The 20,591-nt window shown below is 42.3% G+C and overlaps 1 protein-coding gene across 5 annotated transcripts; it reads left to right on the forward strand.

The window, feature by feature from the left end:
• Nucleotides 1-850: 850 nt before the first annotated feature.
• LOC118082464 (uncharacterized) lies at nt 851-19,569 on the forward strand. 5 transcript variants are annotated; one of them, XM_088665614.1, is made up of 24 exons: nt 851-997; nt 2,282-2,376; nt 2,468-2,535; nt 2,667-2,759; nt 3,720-3,847; nt 6,599-6,745; nt 6,961-7,032; nt 7,957-8,124; nt 8,222-8,318; nt 8,895-9,112; nt 11,571-11,724; nt 12,546-12,754; nt 13,780-13,897; nt 14,681-14,886; nt 15,407-15,524; nt 15,867-16,033; nt 16,123-16,223; nt 16,302-16,432; nt 16,539-16,589; nt 16,695-16,878; nt 16,963-17,083; nt 18,170-18,263; nt 18,433-18,558; nt 19,359-19,569. In XM_088665614.1, exons 2-23 carry the CDS (start codon nt 2,348-2,350, stop codon nt 18,522-18,524), a joined length of 2,766 nt encoding a protein of 921 aa, XP_088521740.1. In that variant the 5' UTR covers nt 851-997; nt 2,282-2,347; the 3' UTR covers nt 18,525-18,558; nt 19,359-19,569. The 5 variants fall into 5 exon arrangements, with proteins under 5 accessions (XP_088521740.1, XP_088521738.1, XP_088521739.1 ...); XM_088665612.1 differs by having other exon boundaries at nt 16,539-16,878; XM_088665613.1 differs by having other exon boundaries at nt 16,695-17,083.
• Nucleotides 19,570-20,591: the final 1,022 nt, after the last annotated feature.

Here is a 20,591-nt window from a genome sequence, read left to right on the forward strand (position 1 = left end):
GAATTCTGAGCAGACACTGATAGAATTGCACTGTAAGTGTGGATTTAGAATGCTACATTTGCGGCGCATGCCGCCCCCACAGTTCGGATTTGAACCCATTGCCTAAGAGATTTTCCCACGAGCATTCATGAAACTCATAAAAAGGAGCAGAGTTTCAACTCCTGAGCCAACATGTGATCACACAGGCATACAGTACTTACTTTGTATTCACACAACCTCCAAGATTCAAATAACCAAAGTTTTGCAGAAGATCTTAGCCTCGGTGTTTAACTTAAACCACAAGGTTATTCTAGCTGGTTCAAATGACTGTAGGGAACATCTATACGGACCATTACTCATCCAACAAATATTGTTTTTGTAATCCGGACGTTTTTATTTGTCACTTTTAGGCAATAAAATGCATACTTCTGCCAGTTATTTGACATTACACTGGCTTTGGACAATTGCCTTTCCCACATATTAATAGTAACTCATTATGGACACAGGACTGGTATTTAGTTAGAGCAGGCCAGCTTTTCTAGAAAAGAAAAGAAAAGAATGAAATAACTATTTCATATTGCAAAAAAAGAGAAAGAACCCCAGATGTTTTAAATTTTCATACAGGGGAAAAACACAAAGTTCTATTGTTTAGGAAAGTGATCACAAACATGAAAGATTAAAAAGAAACCACCAAGTGGTTTTGGTGTTGTTGTTTTATTATTTTCTAAATACTTAATTACATAGCTTCATTTATTTCTACCTTTTCCTCTCTGCAAACACAGGCCTATAAATAGCATAATGCTACATTAGGGCAAAGGTCCTGAAGCACCTCATTGCAACACGTTAGCATTTGAAATAATACAGCCGGTTCAGAGGGAAATAGCATTTCACAAGGAAGATCCAGGTGGCAAGGAAGATCCAGGTGGCAAAAAGGTACCCATAAATACCCCAGATCAAAACATGCATACTCGGAAGGAAAGTTTCTGACTTCAACAGGAGTAGTCGCAACTCCTGGCAGGTATGCTTAGTTAATGCAACAATGCAGTGGGAACTTAAGAATGCAGAATTAAGGGTCATTCAATTTCGTTTATTTCCAAATAAAACTGCAATCCTATGCATGTTTACCTGGGAGTAGGGTTGCCACCTTTGTTCTGGCAAAATACAGGACAGAGTGGGGAGGTTGAGGGTGTTTTTTTAAAATAATAATAATAAATTAATCTAGTGCTAAATTGTCTTCAAAGCAATCCGTTACATTTTATTGCAGCCTAATGGGATGGCTCCTCTGGAATTTGTCACACACACACACACACACACACACACATACACCACATACATGAATTTGTAAATCTGTCTGTGCTTGGCTTAAATACATGACCTTTCAATCACATGCATTTGGAGAGGATCTCTAACTTGGGAGGGAGAGAGAAGACCTGAAATACAGGACAAAACTGTATCAGTACAGGAACATCACATTTTACACTGAAACATGGGACAATCCTGTCTTATACAGGACAGGTGGCAACAAGTTCAATTGAAATCGGTTGGACTTACTTCAGAGTAAATATGAAGCAGTCAGGCTGGTTAGGACTGCAGTTTGCAGCTTTGTGTGTTTATCGGGAAGCAAATCCTATTAACAACTCAGAAATGTGATAGCACAGGGGAAATGGCAAAGCTAGGCTAAGCCCCATGGCTGAAGGCTGCAGCTGACCCCTTCTCTGAAGAATGATTAGCTTTTAAACTGCTGGTCATCTGAAACCAGCCACATACTAGCCCAACTCAGCCCAACTCAGCCCTCCAGGTGTTTTGGGACTACAACTCCCATCATCCCTAGCTAACAGAACCAGTGGTCAGGGATGGTGGGAATTGCAGTCCCAAAACATATGGAGGGCCGAGTTTAGCCACCACTGCACTAGCCCAAAATACTTTGTGCTGCTCCTGCACCTTTAGCAATGGGGACTTAGCAGGTGTCTTTTTCTGTGGCGAGGGAGGGAAAATGTTGGGGATAGCTATCAGAATCACAGGGGTGAGGCAGCCCCAGTAATCATCCCAGATCTTAAATATATTTACTCAAAAGTAAATCTCATTGAATTCAATTGATTTTAGGTCCCGGGTTTTACTCCAAAAGGCTCCCATGGGATTGCAAACAGATCAACATCATCCCTTCCGGTGATTAACAATTGCTGCTGGAGCACCTGCCCCTAATTCAGTGAAATTGTGGGACAGTTTTTCTTTATAAAGGGGACCCAATCAGATTCCACCATTTAGAATGTGTCTGTTTTGTTTGTGGTCTGTGTTGTGTCAGTGAGGAGCTATCCTGTAAAAAGAACTGGATGAACTTGGACTACCTGGACAACACTCGTTTGGAAACATGAAGAGTGTAGAAAAGCTGCTTTGCAGGTAAAGTGCTTTGAGAGAGGGCTCCTTCTCTCACACTTACTCAGTTTTGTCTGATCTATTTACATGGTTATTTTTTCTTTCTTGTTTGTAGAATATTACTGCTTTTTCTCTGGTTCCAGTCTGGAGTAGGGAGGAACGGACCGGCATTTACTCCTCCAGGTTGGATAAAAGACTCAATTGCTTCCTGCCCTGTTAACCATGGCTCTAGAGGAACTCTAAAAATTGTTTATCTTCGTGTTGTGTGATTACTGTATTATTATTGTAACTGTAAAACCTTTAATCCCTTTTAGGTTTTATAGAAAGCACCTGTTCCTCCAGTATATTTTGGGTGAAGCTGGATAAGTCCTTTCTTCAGGACAAATTCTTCACAGTAGAAATAATTGGTGAGCTGTAATCCCTGGGAAAAGAGAAAGAGGGCATCACTTCATGCTTGCAGCCTTACTCCTATGTGTACATGTTCCTGTGGGAGTATCATTCAATTATTTCAGGGTTTCACAAACTTGCTTTTTAGAACTACAACTCCCATCATCCCTAGATAGCAGAACCAGTGGTCAGGGATGATGGGATTTGTAGTCCAAAAGCAGCTGGGGACTCAAGCTGGGGAAACCCTAGATTCTATCAATGGGGCTTACTTGGAAGCAAGTGTGACCCAATTAAGCTGTTTACAAGAGGACATAGGTTTTTCTCAGTGAAAATTCAGTAGCTCTAACCTGAAAAGTTCATTTACCATCTATGTTGACATGTATTTTCCTGGAGTTTCAGAGATCTAATAAATTACTGGGGGAAGCCATGAAGTAATGAGTTTCTGAAGGGCAAATGTTTAATGGCCAAGTTCTAAACTGGCTTCCTGGGTGATCTTGATTGTGAATAACTGTTCCTACTGTGGGTAGGAAGGCTGAACTGAAAACTACAAACCCTTCAATTGCATTAAAATAACACTTGAGCAAGTGTTTAAAGGATGGGTGTGTCTGTCTGTTAACCAAGTTTGTTAGTGTCCATCTTCATCACTTAGTTTTCCTTGAAAGCGAGATGGATGGATTGATAATCCCATTTCCAAAAACTGCTTAGCCAAGCCTTGCAATGACAAAAGTATGCTAAATTGAAATTATAATGTGTCTTAAAACAATACCTTCTTTTTAAAAATATACACACAACCCAGAGGACATGCGCCATGAACACTACATTTGAAGGCTATTTTTAGCCATTAAATATGTTGTTGGGATAAGCAATTGGCTCTAAACTCCACTGAAAGTCTCTAAAGATGGTAGTACATTCTTAATTGTGATGGCATGTTTGACCAGAATAAACTAGCAGCTAACACTCTGCTGTGTGTGTCTCTCTAGATCCCTCCGGTGTCTCGATTCTGCTTGACGAGGAGCTAGAAGCTCGCTGTGGCTATGTCCTGTCAAATGATGTGTGGGGTAATACCATATTCCGGGCTTCTTTTCTTGGCTGTCATGTTATAAATGAGGTGAGGCCAACTAATGCTCTGCTTGCTATACTCTCCGTATCAGCAGTGCAAGAAAGGTTAATGTGCAGTATTATTGTTCGGTGCCCCCTACCAGAATGAAACAAAGCATTGTGTATGGATCTATGAAACTTCTGAGAATTGTGGCAGGGACTCATGGCTTTGAAAGCTCCCCTCGTTCAATCTAATCTTTGGTTTTACATTGAGGTAGCTGCTTTTGAGTCTTGCAACGCTCAACGATGGTAGAGAAAGGGAAGCAGAGGCTGGATTTGATTTTCCAGAGATGCTGGATTTCCCCTTACCCAACTGGGGACCTTCTGGATGAACGTTGAGCATTTATCTTGATTTATTTGAACAAAGTTTACATGTAGCTTAGACATAATTCAGCAGCGCATTCATCCTGATTTGCCTGTAGTCATTCCTGTTAGTCATTTGTTCATCGGACTCGCTTCAACGCATTCCTATGTCCCTTCCTGACTTCATAAAAGCCCACTTTAAAAAAAAGATTTGCTGCACTCGAGTTACAGAACACTCTAGTCCAATCCAATTTAATTGAGCAAACCTAAATTTCCAGTGTGTGCTTGAATCCCCCAAAATAGTTTGCAGGGAAGCTGAGTAGTGTTATTGGTTACTAAGTAATGAGTAGACCAGCTGTGCTTCCCCCCCCCTTTTTTTTTTGCCTGCCCTCTGTGTACATATTATGCTAAAAAACACCAAATGCACTTCCAGACTCTGATACAGGACTGCAACATTATATCCCATTGCAAAGAAAGCGGATACCTTGCAATAAATTAGGAATGATGCTCTTGCAAAACAAATCTGCTCCCCCATGCAAAAAAATGATAAAATGTTTAGTTTATTGAGGCAAGAAAGGTGACAGAAAACTACTGTGTAATGTGCAGGATAACAGCCACATGACAGCGATGCTTTATAATCTCCATGCAGTTGCTCAATAAATTCTTACCCAGAAGCCACCCAGTTTCAGATCACACAATGACAAACATAGCTGCCAAGTCTCCCACTGAAAAATGCGGGATCAGCAGCAGTGCAGCACCGGAAGTCGCATGTGGACATGTGTAGAAGCAACTTCCTGTGCCACTCTGCCTGCTTTCTGGTACCCAGACATGGGCAGAGCGGCACCCGAAATGGAGCCTCCCTGGCAGGAATAAAATCCGGATGATTTCCGGGGTTTTTTTTCTATTCAGGATAACAGCGGGAAACGGATTAAAATCCGGGGGTTTCCTGCAAAAAAGGGGAGTAGTTTGGATTTGATATCCCGCTTTATCACTACCCTGAGGAGTCTCAAAGCGGCTAACATTCTCCATTCCCTTCCTCCCCCACAACAAACACTCTGTGAGGTGAGTGGGGCTGAGAGACTTCAAAGAAGTGTGACTAGCCCAAGGTCACCCAGCAGCTGCAAGTGGAGGAGCGGAGACACGAACCCGGTTCCCCAGATTACGAGTCTACCGCTCTTAACCACTACACCACACTGGATCTCTACTGGGGAGACTTGGCAGCTATGATGACAAATGTCATGGGATGGGCAGGCATCTTCCTTTTACTGGATACCCAGGGAAGCAACTAGTACTGAGCGAAAACATGATTGCCATCTTTGTGGAGCCCAGTCCCCCACACTTCCTTTAGATAAATCCAGCTGATAATTTTAAAGTTGTATGTGCAGAAAAACAGAATAAGTCACTCTTTCATTTTTCATACAATTGAGTTATGGGCCCGTTGTTGTCAAAATGGCACCATTCAAACAGGTGGGGGAAATCGGCTGAAAAGGAAAGAAAAAAATCAAGCAAAATAAACCTAAAGAGGGCTACTCCCAGACCATGAGGACTAAGTGAGCTCAGAAAACATACAATTTTGGAAAGGTAGAAGAGGGAAGAGGGAATTGAAATGGAGTATCCAGGAAAAGATACATCAATGATTTGCTGGAATACTGAATAGGAACATTCCATACTTCAGCATTTTGTAACGGGAACCACTTGTTGTAGGTGTTCTGCTGCCCAAGCATGCTAACCCACACACATTGGTGTTTTGATTGTCAAGAGAAATGTGCGATGAGAGAAGCTGGGACAGTAATAATAATAATAAATAATAAAAATGTATAATATTTATACCCCGCCCATCTGACTGGGTTTCCCCAGCCACTCTGGGCGGCTTCCAACAAAATATTAAAAATACAATAAAACGTCAGACATTAAAAAGCATCCTAATGAAAGGCCATAGATGTGGAGGCAACGGGAAAACAATTCTGGGATACCGCATGCTAGCATTAAATTGAGTTAGTTTAAGGAACCAGCTATGTCGGATTCTCTGTGAAAAGCACTGGGTTGGGTTTTGCAAGAGAACACCAGCAGCAGCAGAATCTAGTATTTAGGGAAGCTTTTAATGTTTAATAGATGAGTGTATTTTAATATTCTGTTGGAAGCCGCCCAGAGTGGCTGGGGAAACCCAGCCAGATGGGTGGGGTATAAATAATAAATTAATAATAATAATAATAATAATAATAATAATTAATCTGCTGCAAATGATGCTCAGTGACAAAAACTACAGAAGATCAGTGTTCTCCTCAGATATTATATCCTCCTTGAAGATGTAAACTACAATAACACAACTGATAATAAATGCAGAAAACTTGTACAGATCATCACTCTCGCTTTGTTAACTTCTTTGGTGTGGGGGGAATGCATCTCTATCACTAAATTCAGTGTTTTCTTCCCAAACCAATATCCCAAATGATTGCAGATGGATGAAAAGTTCTCGCTTACTTTAAACATCAAAGTGTCATTATTCCAAGACCTGAGGGCAGCCACAACCTACCAACACCCCATGCACTGCTCCTATTCTTCATGGGCTCCAAGGGAAATTCTGTGTGAAGAGAATTACATGGAGGTAAGAAATGGTTCGATATCCGTCTTAAGAATGAGTTGTGCTACCGATGATCCTGCCGTGTGTAGGAGGTGAGCAGCCTTCCTCCTTTGCACAACAAATAAAAACATTGGACACTTAAGTTCTCTAAAGAAAGTGCTAGGAGGGAACTGAACAGATTTGGACCTCATAACCTGTTGCACATTCTATAAATAAATATAATATAATCTCGTTTCAAGGTATCAGTGAAGACCGATATCCCTGTGATTTCGGATTATGAGACTGCAGAATGGATGTCTGCATTGCCTGAGGTAAGAGGGGGGAAATATTTGATATGCTGGTTTTCGTAAGTTTTATTACCTACCTTTCATGGTAAGAAACACTCTAGAGTTGACTTACGGCAATGCAAAAACAGAAGAATTATAATTTAAATCCAATGAAAAATCAGTTGAATTCTCTCTGTCCCTTTCTCCCTCTGAAAGAAATGTTTTGTAAGAAACTGTCCATCCTATGTGTATATAATGGAATGCAGAGCCAAGTGCGATCATTTTTTTTTTAAAAAATTATTTGCTCAACGCACAACAGAAAAGGACAAAATAAACCATAGTGAAAATACAAGTGCAGTCATTATTTGTGGTCCACCAAAGGAACTTTAAGTAGTGGTTTTTGATTTTTTATTATTAAAAAGGGAAGGGGAGTTGTTAAAACTTTATCCTCGCAACTGTAAGGTAGGTTAGACTGAGATAGAATTACTAGTTCAAAGTCACCTAGTGAGGTAGCAGGTATTCAAACCCAAGTCTCACTGGGCAACATCTAATATTTTGTCTGCTACAACAAATCACATCAGTTCTGATCATGGCGTAGTTTCTCCAAAACCTCAAAGTGCCCACTGAGAGAAATAACTCCATTCTGCATGGTGGATCTGTAGCCATAACTACATAGCGGCCCCCCTTTCATGTTCATAGTTTACAAAAAATCTACGCCACTTCAAACCCACTGCCAAAAAAGTACCTATCACACTTTACTAATACAGAAAAAGTTGGGTATTCCTCTGGAATATATCTAGCTCATGAATGCCGGTGGATTTTGTGGCTGGTTGAAGATGTGTTCTGAAGTCTAGACCTTGCGTAACATTCTTTAAAAGCTTGTAATGAAATTGGAAAAAATGCACATTTTTGCTCTGAAGCTTAAGCCCCTTGAAAATGCTTATCAGCCTAATACCCCCCCCCCTTTAGGCACGAAAAGTTCTGTATCAGATATGGCAGCTGATATTCTATTCTCCTTCGGGGAGAAAGAAAACATTGGTGAGTGACGCCGACAAGCTTGGCTACAGTTTCAATAATACACTGGCGAGAGTGTTCCTCCGGTCTCCCTACTCCACAAATGAAACGGAACAATCAGTGGTGAGTTAATGGTAGAAGATGGTATTGCTCAGATAGGTCTCATATTCCAGCTGGACTAATAAAACTTTACCAAACGCTGTTTTTTTTTCTTCAATAGGCTAATGGGGTCACTATGAGCACAATCAGTTCCACTTCCATGTACAGGCAAAGGTGGCTGCTTCTGTTGATTGACACCACAGTGTCATGCCCAGTTGGTGAGTACCTCCCTTCTCTTACCCTAAAAAAGCATAGTTCATTCCTACAATTCAATGTGACCCGATTCTTTTCGGGAAACTGTTGCATGAATGTTAATACAAGCCAAGGCCTACAGCAACTTGAGTTGTATGTGTACTGTGTTCTTAATACAGTGGTGCCTCGACTTACGAATTTAATCTGTTCCGAAGGCACCTTCGTAGGTCAAAAAATTCGTAAGTCGAAAAACGCCATTGGAAACGCGATTTCCCATAGGAATGCATTGGAAACGGAAAAATTTGTAATTTGAAGCAACCCTATCTAAAACCGCCACGATTTCCTTTCGGATGTTGAGACATTCGTAAAAGAGCGGCCATTACCCCCATTCGTAAGTCGGAAAATTCGGTTGTCGAGTCGTCCGTAAGTCGAGGTACCACTGTATTAAAAAATGCATGCATGAGTACTAGGTCTTAAAATAAGATTTGGCCAGCTTGTGCCTGGGTGGTGTTGCAAGGCGATTCACAAACATTAAAATGTTACCTCCTGGTGATCTTGCCTGTTTTTTCTCATACACTGATCTGAGTCTTACTGATCGGCAGATGGTACCAGCTTTACGGATGCTGCCATAATATGGACTGTGCCAAGTATGATCCCCCGGTTGGTCCTTCATGAACCCACCTTTGCATCCCACAATATATCAATGGCGGTTGATGGGCAAAGAATAGAGAATCCTGAAAATTTCGGTTATACACTGGACCGTAACAACACACACATTGTAACAACTATCCCAATTGGAGCATCGGGGGGCAGGTTAAAGGTAAATATGATTTTTTATAAAATCAAACAATATGGAAGCGGGCTCAAATTGGTATACAAAAAAAATGCAATGCAAGTTTCCATAAGTTCAGTCAGCTGTTAGATCAGCACTGCAGCAAAGCAAAACCCAACTACGGTACAGTACTTATTTCCTTTGCAAATAGATATTGCAATCAACCCAGCTGGCATAGGACAGTTCTCTTGAGCTCCAGCACTTGTTCTGCATATGTAGATGAACTTTGAGGCATCATATGGGTTTACAAACTAGAAAATGGTATGAACTCACCCCATGAAACCTCTGCTTATGTACAACACTGTGGCCTGCCTTCTAGGTCTCTGAAGGAATGAGGTCTCTAAAACCATACAGCAGAAAGATTAGAGTGCTCATATTGACTTCATATTGCCATTGAAGTGCTATGAAGCCTTAGATCAGGGGTGTCAAACTCAAATTCATCGGGGGCCGCATCAGCAGTTTGGTCACCCTCAAAGGGCCGGTTGTGTCTGTAGGACTATGTGTCCACTCTTTATTATCATAAATTATTGTCACTGCATTCAATTATTACTGTTTTTTGTAATAATGTAAGCTCATTCCCGCCCCCACACGGATCACATTCCTGCGTCGTGGCGCGTGTGTGGGAGGGGATGTAAACGAGGGAAATTTGAACAAAAGGTGGGGATCGATGGCTTCCGGAGGGGGGGGCTCAACTAAACCTTCGGCAGGAAGGAGAAAGCCACTGCTGGGATTAAAAACCTGCAGATGGAAAGAGGGCTCCCCTCTCCCGCCCTGCGCACACCCAAACCCCGCTAGGCAGGATGCCACACGCTGCAACCCACCCCATGCTTTGGAGAGGGGCAGGAACATGGTGTGCAGCGCCAACTCCCTGATTTGCTTTTGCATCCTCCCTCCTCAGCGCCAGAGTCCCTTCCCCTCGCGCTGAGGGAGGGCAGCGCATTTCTCGAGGAGGAAGGCGGCGGCAGCCCCAGCGGACGTGCATCTTCGCCTCAGAGCTGCTCTTCCCCCCACCCACGCTGTTGTCATCTTCGCCGCTGCCTCTCCCTACCGGGACTGCAGGCAGAGGAGGCTTGAAAACCTCCCCCCCCCCAAAGAAATTCCCCTCCCACCTACTCAAACCGCGAGACGACTCCATCTGGAGCCCTACATCACGAGGGGCTGAGAGGAGGCGGCGGCAGAGCGGGAAGAGCAGGAACCCGTGCTGTCGCCGCCTCCTCCCTCCCGGCCGCCCCCCGGGGAGCAGCTCCGCCGGAACTGAGAAGTCAAAGGGCGGCTCGGGGGTGGGGGGCAGAGCAAAAGCCAGGCACCCTCCCGAGTGTCTATGAGGAGAAAACGGGAGAAGAGGGAAGAGAAACCCGGCTCCATCAAGAGAGCGGCTGTTGCGCTTAGCCTACTTCCCCCTCAGGTTCACTCCGCGTCCCTTTCGCCCGCTCGCTCGCCCACCTCCCGGATGCAGCCGAGGAGAGGAAGGGAAGCGGCGGGCGGCGGCTCCCCAGTGCCGCCTCACTCGCTCTCAGAGACAACAGCAAAGCCCGCCAAAAAAAAATCCAGCGCTGCTCCGTCCCGGCACCAACTTTGCCGGCGGCGCCTGTAGGGCTTTCCTACCTCCTCGGCAGGCTTCCTCCTCCTCCTCCTGCATCTCACTTCCCCGTCTGGCCGCTGTGCCACCGCCTCCCTCAGCCTCATTCGAAATTGAAATTCCCTGGCCAAGGCCGTCAGCACGGCTCCAGCACCCCGGCCTCCGCCTGCAGCCCCGCCCCCGGTTTTGACCCTCGGCCAATCACAGGCTCCAGAACTACTGTCGGCGGATACTGTCGGCGGTGGCTACGCGGGCCACATGACGAGGTCTGGCGGGCCGGATTAGGCCCCCGGGCCTTGTGTTTGACACCCGTGCCTTAGATGGTTGAATCCATCATACCTGAGAAATCACTAAGGGTGACCAGAGTACTCCTAAACATATCTATGCACCAAATCTGATTTTTAAAAAGGTGTGCAGACATTCTTGATGGCTGCTTTTTAACTCTGGGGTGCCCTTCCTCTAGAGTTTTCTCAGCCTGCCTTCAGAAAGCAGTGTGATATATTTTTATTCAGAATAGCTTTTTGACAATATCATGTACTGTCAATCTATCCAGAACCCTCTGGATGGGGCAAGCTTTGAAGTCAATAAATATAAAGTGTTAAACTTCTGTTATTTGGGACAATGATAGATGCATTTCAGCTCACTGCAGAACAGAATGTGGGGAGATACAAACTCTGTATGTTTTGAGTTCAGGGGACTGTAGAGGTGGTTTTCACTGCTGTTCGTCTAAATCAGGCACAGCCAAACCACTGGTCCTGTTAGCTAGGGATGATGGGAGTTGTAGTCCCAAAACATCTGGAGGGTCAAGTTTGGCCATGCCTGTGTAAATGAATCTACTTTCCTTAACACTTTTTTCCCCTCTTGTAGAGCACTGTATCCAATGGTGTCTATGGGGCAGTATATAGCATTGACTTATTATTGGAGCATAGCTGGACAGATACAGATTGGCACTTGACCAAGTACACTGTGATTAAGCCAATCACCACACCCTTCATGCCTAGAATACCAAGAGTAGTCAATAGTAAGTGGGGCTAAGATGTATCTACTTTTCAGTTATATGTAAAACATAGGATTGCTGCTGGGCCATTGTATGAAGCTGTGCCTTGTTGAGAAAGTATTTTGATCTTATTTTTTTTATTAAGAGATGAATGTACTGTCATTAGTTCCTCTGCTGGGGTTTTTTAAAAAATAAAATCTTAATTTACCATTTGGGATCTAATCCCCTAGTCCTCCTGGGTCCTAATTTTGACTCAAAGATGGTATGTGGAAGGGTGTAAATGCAAGGCTTGTAGCTTTTTTTTTTGTCTCAAAGGTGAAGAAAACAGTTCTGTGGTAAAGGGTCTTTTTGGAGGGACAAGACTAAGATTCCAATTTCTTATTGAACAAATTGAGTTTGTAGGTTCCTTTGTAAAATACATCCAAGAACACACACCCTAGGCAGAATATAGATCCTTAAAGAAAACCCTTTCTTCTGCATGGAACGTTTTTGGGAGTCAGTTTACTAAACCTACCAGTTATTACCAGTGGCTACCAATTGACTTCCATCATTTAGTTACAAAAGACATGTAGATCAGTTTACAGAACTCGAATTCTAACCCCCCCCCCCCGTCACATTCTTAAATGAGAGTAAGCTAATGGTAAATTCTCCTGAGAGTTTATTTTCAAAGTGGAGACCACGGGAAAGAAACTGTGTTCTAATGCACTGTTCTTAAACTTTGAGTCCTCGGATATTATTGGACTAAAATTCCCATGATCTCCAAAACACCTGGGTGCCTTAGGCTGCAGAACACTGTTATAATATTCATGTCTTCCCAGTGACAAAATGCTTTTGTCTTTACACAGACACTGTTCCAGAAACACGGCTCTTTGATGTAACCTTGGGAGTCTTCCTTCCTGATGTCATTCTGGTAGCACTTAAAATAGGAGAGGAACCTCTATCCCGTAAGGAAGCACAGCAAAGGGGTTACAAGATCTCCGACATTCACTTCCCCAATGGAACAATAGGCTTTAAACTGGTAGTACCTTTCGACGATCCCAACATCTTAAGAGAGGTAAGGCATGACATCTCACTGGGGCAAGCATTGTGCACACATAATGGTTGAGTTACTGGTAGGTTGGATACAAAAGCTATTTGAGTCTCCTTATGCATGTATTTTCTTGATCCCGGAATTAGACATTAACTCTAACCATACAAATGTGCATATAATTAACTTGATCTTGGCAAATATCCATGTGTTTCCCTGCACTGACCACTCAAAGTATTGAGAGTATTGGGTAACACTTGCCTCAACTTGATGCTTAAGCTTGATCTTGTGCTTTTTAGCTAATAATAATAAGAATAATTAATAATAATTTATTTATACCCCGCCCATCTGGCTGGGTTTCCCCAGCCACTCTGGGCGGCGGCCAACAGAAAAATAAAATAAAATAATTGATTAAACATTAAAAGCCTCCCTAAACAGGGCTGCCTTCAGATGTCTTCTAAAAATCTGGTAGCTGTTTTTCTTTTTGACATCTGATGGGAGGGTGTTCCACAGGGTGGGCACCACTACCGAGAAGGCCCTCTGCCTGGTTCCCTGCAATTTGGCTTCTCGCAACAAGGGAACCGCCAGAAGGCCCTCGGTCCTGGACCTCAGTATCCGGGCAGAATGATGGGGGTGGAGACGCTCCTTCAGGTATACTGGACCGAGGCCATTTAGGGCTTTAAAGGTCAGCACCAACACTTTGAATTGTGCTCAGAAACATACTGGGAGCCAATGTAGATCTTTCAAGACCGGTGTTATGTGGTCTCGGCGGCCGCTCCCAGTCACCAGTCTAGCTGCCGCATTCTTATGGTAAAATATTGGTGGGAAGTGGTGGTGAAAGCTAATATAAAGGTACATGTGAGAGAAGTTCATACCTAGAATATGGTGGTGGTGAGAAAAACATATGTGCAGTACTGTACTAGAGATCGTTCTATTGTCGTCCTTCCAAAGTGATTTTGGCATAACGTGACTATTGCCCTAAAAATCCATTCTGATTAAGCTAATGCTGTCAAATTCTCTCTCTTCATGGGTTTTATAAAACTTGTTTAAAGTATGTGAACAAAAATGAAACCAAGTATCACCTTCATGTGAACTACACTCTGAATGTGGGGCCTGAGCTGAGGTTGTATCACCACCCTGCGGACATAGAATGCATAATTGCAGATGTTGGTAAGTTGTTTTGTCTATACTGACGAAGTTATAACTCCTGAATGGCTTGTTTAAGTTGCATGCATGATAGCTAGACAATTCTTATTCTATCCTCTAGAAATATAAACCACTGGGAGCAATGAAATCTGTGTAAAACTGAGTAGATGAGTCAGTAAACTGTCTGGATGGATTTTCTTTCTTTGCTTTTTAAGACTTTAAAACTCTCATAGCATGTCCTAAAGAGGTCTTGTTATCCAAAGGAGAGGCAAATATTTGCAATACGTAACCCCAAACTGTATGAAAGCAGTCGTCTTTAGGCTCTGGCTTCCACCATCAAATCTAATTTGAAACAAAGAACCTACTTCTACTTTTCTTTTCTTTTCTCTAACTCCATGACTCCTCCATTTTTATTTTTATTTTTGGATACATTATTTAATCACATTTTTTTTTTAGTGTAAACCATCTAGGGCACAACCCCAAATTTGACTGTGTACCACCAGTTGGCCTTCCAGATGCTGAGGGACTTCAACTCTATTGGCCATGCTGGCTGGGGCAAAGGGAGTTGGGGGTCCCAACAACATCTGAAGGACACCAGGTTACCCATCCGATATTGATAATCTTTATTTTTTGCAACCAAATGGAGAAGTGTTACCAAACAGAGAAGCACTTTCTGGTGTCTCTACCTATTAGCCATTTCAATGTTAAGCCACTACTGTCAGAAGCGTCATGAGATGATATCTTTTCATATAGCTTAAAAAAAAAAACCAACAACAACACTTAGCAACTTTCTTTTTTCCTTTACAGAACTACCAGAAGGCATTGGGTACTGTGACAAAGAGAACATGTATTTAGCTGTTCCGATTGCAGGCCTATACAAATACTGGAGCCTATATGTAGGCAGTAAGCCACTAAGTCAAGCCACTGCCCTCGCAGATGGGTATTTTGTTACTGCAAATGATACTCATCTAATATTGCAAGTGCCTCTCTTTGCTGTTGGGATTACTTATGAGGTATACAACGTGATGGCCTTGGCGCCTAAAGTTTCCTTATCTCACTTGATCGGAAAAGCAGTGATATAACTAATGTGATTTTCTAGGGATGGCGAGCCAGCAGAACTCCAGATGTTGCAAGTTCTATCCGACCCCAACTAGCAGGGCTAATAGTGATGATGGGGAGCTGTAATCCAAAATCTTCTGAAGGTCCACAGGCTCCCCATAGGCTTTTCTTCTGCAAGGATGTGTGTGTCAAAGTATGGATGCCCAGGGAGGGTGGACAGTGCCTCAGATGATGGCAGGGGTGAACAATGCACAGGTTCTAGGTATGGAGAAAGGGGTATTCACAGGTCTCTGTAAGCTAGGGCTATTATCCTTTCAAAGCAATCCTAGTTTATTAGTCGTGTGGGTTTTAACGGATGATGGGTTTTTAATTTATTTTGGTTGATGAGATGATGGCTCAAATGCTTAACTTTTAACTAATGCTAGAATATATAAATGAAAAGTTAACCTTATACACTTCTTAACATGTTTAAAGGAAGTGTCATTTGAGAGAATTCGAGCCAGGTTTGATCTTCTTCTGAAGAAAACAAGCACTATGGAGACTTTGGATATCTTCTCTGTTAGCTGCAATTTTCGCTCTTCGCAATTCATAGGTGAGCTGTATTCCAGTCCAGTTTATCACTAAAATGGGGAGATGTCTTATGATCTGATTTATTGTCTTTTTAAAGTTTTTTATTTATACTTTTCAAATTTATACATTTCACATTACAAAATTAGACTTTCTTCCTCTTTCTGCAGTTCCTTAAAAATATTTAATATCTTCTGCAGATCCAAATTCATTTAACTTGTTCATTTAATTATGTACTGTGAATATATACTCTCATAAAAGTGCTGGTTATTACAATAATCCTGCTAATGTTTTTATCTGTTTACACTTTATCTGTAAATATTCAATGACTCTTATGATCTGATTTATTGTCACGGGCTTTTCTTAGTGTGCTACCCTAATGGAACAGTAACCGTATCTGCTCTCATGAAGACTGTGCCATCCATTGACATGGGCAAGACTAGGCTTAAGGACAGCACCTGTAAGCCTAAGGAGTTTACAAAGGAACAAGTCTTCTTCCAGTTTCATGTTTCTACTTGTGGTACTTCACTAAGGGTTAGTTCTTGGGCGAAGGGTGTGGAGAACAGAAGGGGAAAGGGGTGCTCTTTCCAAGCATGATGAACCTGAAACATTTTTCCTGACAGTTTGAAGGCGATCACCTTATTTATGAAAATGAATTATTATTTGAACAAGAGATTCTTCCAGCACAGGGACCACCAACTATCACAAGAGATCCAGCATACAGGTAGGAGTTACTGTTTTTTTTAAAAAAAGATGAAACCAGCACTACTCTAGTATCTAAGAAATGCCACTTTTTTTGTAGGCTTACTATCTTGTGCTACTACCCAATCAAAGAGACGCTCATGCAAAGTGCTGTGATCTATGGCTCCTCCTCTTCTTCTAGAACTCTTCCTACTGGCTATGGCACAATGATGACTAGGACAAATGTGGCAGGTAAGCAATCTTGTAAAATGCAAAAACCAGGAAGTATGTAACTTCATTTTGTGTGTGTGTGTGCGCGCGCAAGAGAATAATCATTAAATACTTTCTTCTCCTATAGGTCCTAGAAGAGCAAGGCAAGTTCTACATATCATCTCAAGCATGTTCAAAGGTAACATTTTCCTAAAGGGAGAAGGAGCTATACTAGAACTAAAACTGAATATATCACTTGTTTTAAAAATGATTTCCTTCTCTTTATTGCTCTTGCTGTTGGCAGATGAATCTTTCACAGAAACCTATGGGCAACATTCCGTAGCTCTCCAATACTCAAGCGAACCTGTTTATCTTGAAGTTGAACTAAAAGACGAAGCTCCTGGTGTCGAACTGTTCTTGGATAACTGCTGGATGGCTGGGTCTGAAGAGTTTGGCACCATTCCTCAATGGAGCATCATTGAAGATGGGCAAGTGGCTCTAAACAACTGTTCCATAACCATATTGATCAAGCTTCATGGACTAATGACTCTTATGTTTCCTCTCTCAAACAGATGCGAGAGCAAAGACAGTGGATCTGTGAGCTTCAGCCCAGTTACTAAAAGTGACAGAGTGAAATATCCCAATCACTTCAAAAGGCTGAGAATACAGATGCAGACTCTTCCTCTGAAAAAGGTACAATCCAAGTGAAACAGACAGGACCAGAAAATATTCATGGTGCAACTTCCAAAGTTGAAGCAATCAGTTCACAATTGTCAGTTTTACTGGAGCATGAGTAATTAAGTTCTGTGGCATTCCCAATCAAATGTCCCACCCCACATTTGCAAATATATTGGGTGGGAAGTGCATGATAATGTGACCCGGTGGGCAGTACTTAATTTTAGTTTCTTTGGGATTCCATTCTATATGGCAAAAGCGCTTAAGCCAAATGCCTACTGAAGTTCAGCAAAACCAGAAATGGCATACAAAGGGCCAATGCGAATGATGCCATGCAGGGGAAACAGAATAAGCAGCCCTAGAGTATCACAGCACAAACATCTGACATCATCCCTCTTTGCTAGTGAACACTGGTGGGAGGTCTAAGTAGGTCTTTTTCTCTTAAAAGTTCTGAATGGCATAGACCTGGTCTGCACAAGTTGTGATCCATCAGGTCAAATGCAGAGAACTCAATCATTTCAATGGTTTCCCTACCTCTTTGCCTTGGAATACAAGAGGGGGCTGTGTTGGTTAAGCTTGCTCAGTGCTTTTCTTGAGTACCTTCTCACACAGAGAGAGTTTTGATGCATCACAGTTACGCAGGACTGCTCTATACTGTTGTCATCCAAGCACTGGTCAGAAGTGTGTCACTTTTAAGCAAGTTTTTAAAGGCTGACACTTAGCATATTGCTGTTTGAAACAAAAAAGTGTAAAATCCCACTGCAACAAAGCTAGCATATTTTCATAAAGCTTTTTTTAAAAAAAACAAAGTCCAATTAAGGGATTATCTCCATAGAAATAAAGCTTGCTGAAGGAGAGCACTTGGGAATAATAATAATAATAATAATAATAATAATAATAATAATAATATTTATTATTATTATTATTATTATTATTATTATTATTATTATTAAGTTATACCTCGCCCATGTGGCTGGGTTTCCCCAGCCACTCTGGGCGGCTTACAACAGAAAAATGAAACATGTTCAGCTGTATGACTTATTCTTGCAATTTTCTAAGCCCGCCTGAAAAAAGGGTCCTTTAATTTCTCTCTTCCCCTTCTAGGTATACTTCCACTGTACTGTAAAAGTCGGCACCTGCCTTCATCTGCCTGGTAATGGTCTTCCAGAAGGACAATGTTTACAAGGAAGGAAGCCTGGTAGGTGCACCACTGAAAACTCATAACCGGCTGCTTAACTTTTAATATGTATTGTAAGGTTACTTGTCCTATCCCATAATTTCAGTGTAATGATGTTGTTAAAGATTGGGGGGGGGGGGTCACCGGCTCTTTTCAAACTTCCTGGTAAATATATACCCATTAATTCCAGGAACATTTGACTATACTTGTCATACTTCAGATCAGCGTTCTGAAATCCATGGTTATACAGTGGCTGGACCAGTCTTGGTTATTCACTCCTGAACAAATTAAGTAGTCGGACACACAGATATACAAGGTATGTTTGGGGAATTTCAATAAGCAATATACAGAAGAAGTTACTTTTTTATATAGAATTGTGCGTTCTATAGTTGTGCATCCATCAGTATTGCTGATTGCCTGTGGCAATTCAGGGTTCTCCAACCTACCTTTCGTAGACTTACCTGGAAACGATGATTGAACCTGGGATCCTTTTGCATGCAAAGCATCCATTCTGCTCAGCTATAGGCCCCAGCCTTATAGCAAGATGGTATACAAGATGCTGTGTATGCAGGTCGAAATAATGCCTTCGGTCTTAAGATCAATAACCTAGGCCACAATTGGTGCTGCAATATATACGCAGTTAGGTTCTGCTGATGACAAATAGATTTAACCTGTCTGAACTTCATTGATGACAGATTCAAGCATGTCTAATTCTACACTGAATTTTGGGCAGAGTCTTTTTCCCAGACTTTGAAACCATAAAAATGAACCCCGTGATCACAGAACCGCAAGACTGGTGTGGAGACAAGGACACTTTGCCTATTAATCCTGTTCTTGATCCTGCCAGAGGCATAGGCAACAGTCCAAGACAATGGCCCATCACCTGGTTCCAGAAACCCCTTTTGACAAATTTAGCAGCTTGATGTAGCCACACCTGCTGAATGAGAAGTTTGACTTAACTTTCACAAGCTGTCGACCCAAAACACCTACCTGGTATAAAACCTATGCTTACTTGCTGAATTGTGGGACAAGGGCAAGTCTGTGTGGTCCATGTATTTACCTAGTAGGCACCCACATGTGTAAGGGGGCAAACAGAAAATTACTTTTCTTTTGCAGATATAGCTACACAGCCCTACTTGCTATGGCTGGCCTTTGGATTCGGTGCATTACCTGGGACTGATTTAAAATGTACATATTGGCTTCCTATGGAACCACTTCATAAATAAAAATCTGGAGGTGCAAAATGTGAGTTGATCTTATTTTAGGACTGAATTTGCTACTTCTACAAAAAGCATTTTGAATATTTTTGAATCTTTTTTTGGGGGGGGGAGTCAAAAGGCCTGTGGGTTGCAGTTCCAAACTCAGATATTCAGTGCTGGATTGGGGAGGGGGTCAAGACCCTTGTTTGTCAAAGCATACAGTCGTACCTTGGTTGACAAACGCCTTATGAGTTGAACGTTTTGGTTCCTGAATGCCGCAAACCCGGAAGTGAGTGTTCTGGTTTGCAAATGTTCTTTGGAACCCAAACATCCAATGAGGCTGCAGGAGCTTACTGCAGCCAATCGGAAGCTGCGCCTTGGTTTCCGAACGTTTTGGAAGTCAAATGGACTTCATGCTAAGCTATCGCCTTCTTGCATAGCCTTAGTTACAAGGATAAAATGAGAACCTTGACTTATAATGCTTTGTGTCTTACAGTAGAAGGAATCAAACTGTCTCATTCTCCATGACCAATTCATTTGTTCTTGGAGGCAGAATCACATTATTTTGTATCTACTCAATTGTACTAGACAGCTTGGCAAATATCCAGGGTTAGCTAGTAAAACATTTTGCAACAACCCATGTCTTTGCCATTTCAAGCAACACCAATGTAACTTTATTCCCCATTTTGTAAGGCCAAGAGTTGAATAGCTGGCTGTCAAGCAACAGCCTACTTTAGACCTCCTGCCAGGTGTGCATGTGGGCCAAACTACCTCATAGAATAAAACAAAGGCTTATGTAATGCAGTGAGCCACTTCTAGACAACTATAGTAGAATCACCAGACAAAAGTATGGCCATTGTTTGACATTAATGGCGCAGATCTTATAGGAAGTGATGCATCCCCATTTAGAAGAAACGTGAGAAGTGCATAATCTGCTTTTCTTACAATATAGCCGAAGGCTTCCCGTAAACTGTCCATGTCTGAAGACATCATAGCCAAGGGAGAGTCCACCAACCCTACCAATCAGCAGCTGCCCATCTGCTAAATTTACAGGCCCCCGGGACTGTGAAAGGCACTGCCAGAATTGCTTCATGCATTCATCATATAGTGCTGGAAGGCTGTAATCCTGCATGCTGACCTATTTTTCTAT

This window comes from Zootoca vivipara, chromosome 3 (genome assembly GCF_965207765.1).
Source record: "Zootoca vivipara chromosome 3, rZooViv2.hap1.1, whole genome shotgun sequence".
Classification (NCBI taxonomy): domain Eukaryota; kingdom Metazoa; phylum Chordata; class Lepidosauria; order Squamata; family Lacertidae; genus Zootoca; species Zootoca vivipara.

Excerpts from the sequence above, each read along its gene's own strand:
- LOC118082464 (XM_060272434.2), top strand. The coding sequence starts at position 2,348 with ATGAAGAGTGTAGAAAAGCTGCTTTGCAG. Across the intron at positions 2,377-2,467 it reads GTAGAAAAGCTGCTTTGCAG|AATATTACTGCTTTTTCTCT; the intron begins GTAAAGTGCTTT and ends TCTTGTTTGTAG. Across the intron at positions 8,319-8,894 it reads CACAGTGTCATGCCCAGTTG|ATGGTACCAGCTTTACGGAT; the intron begins GTGAGTACCTCC and ends ACTGATCGGCAG.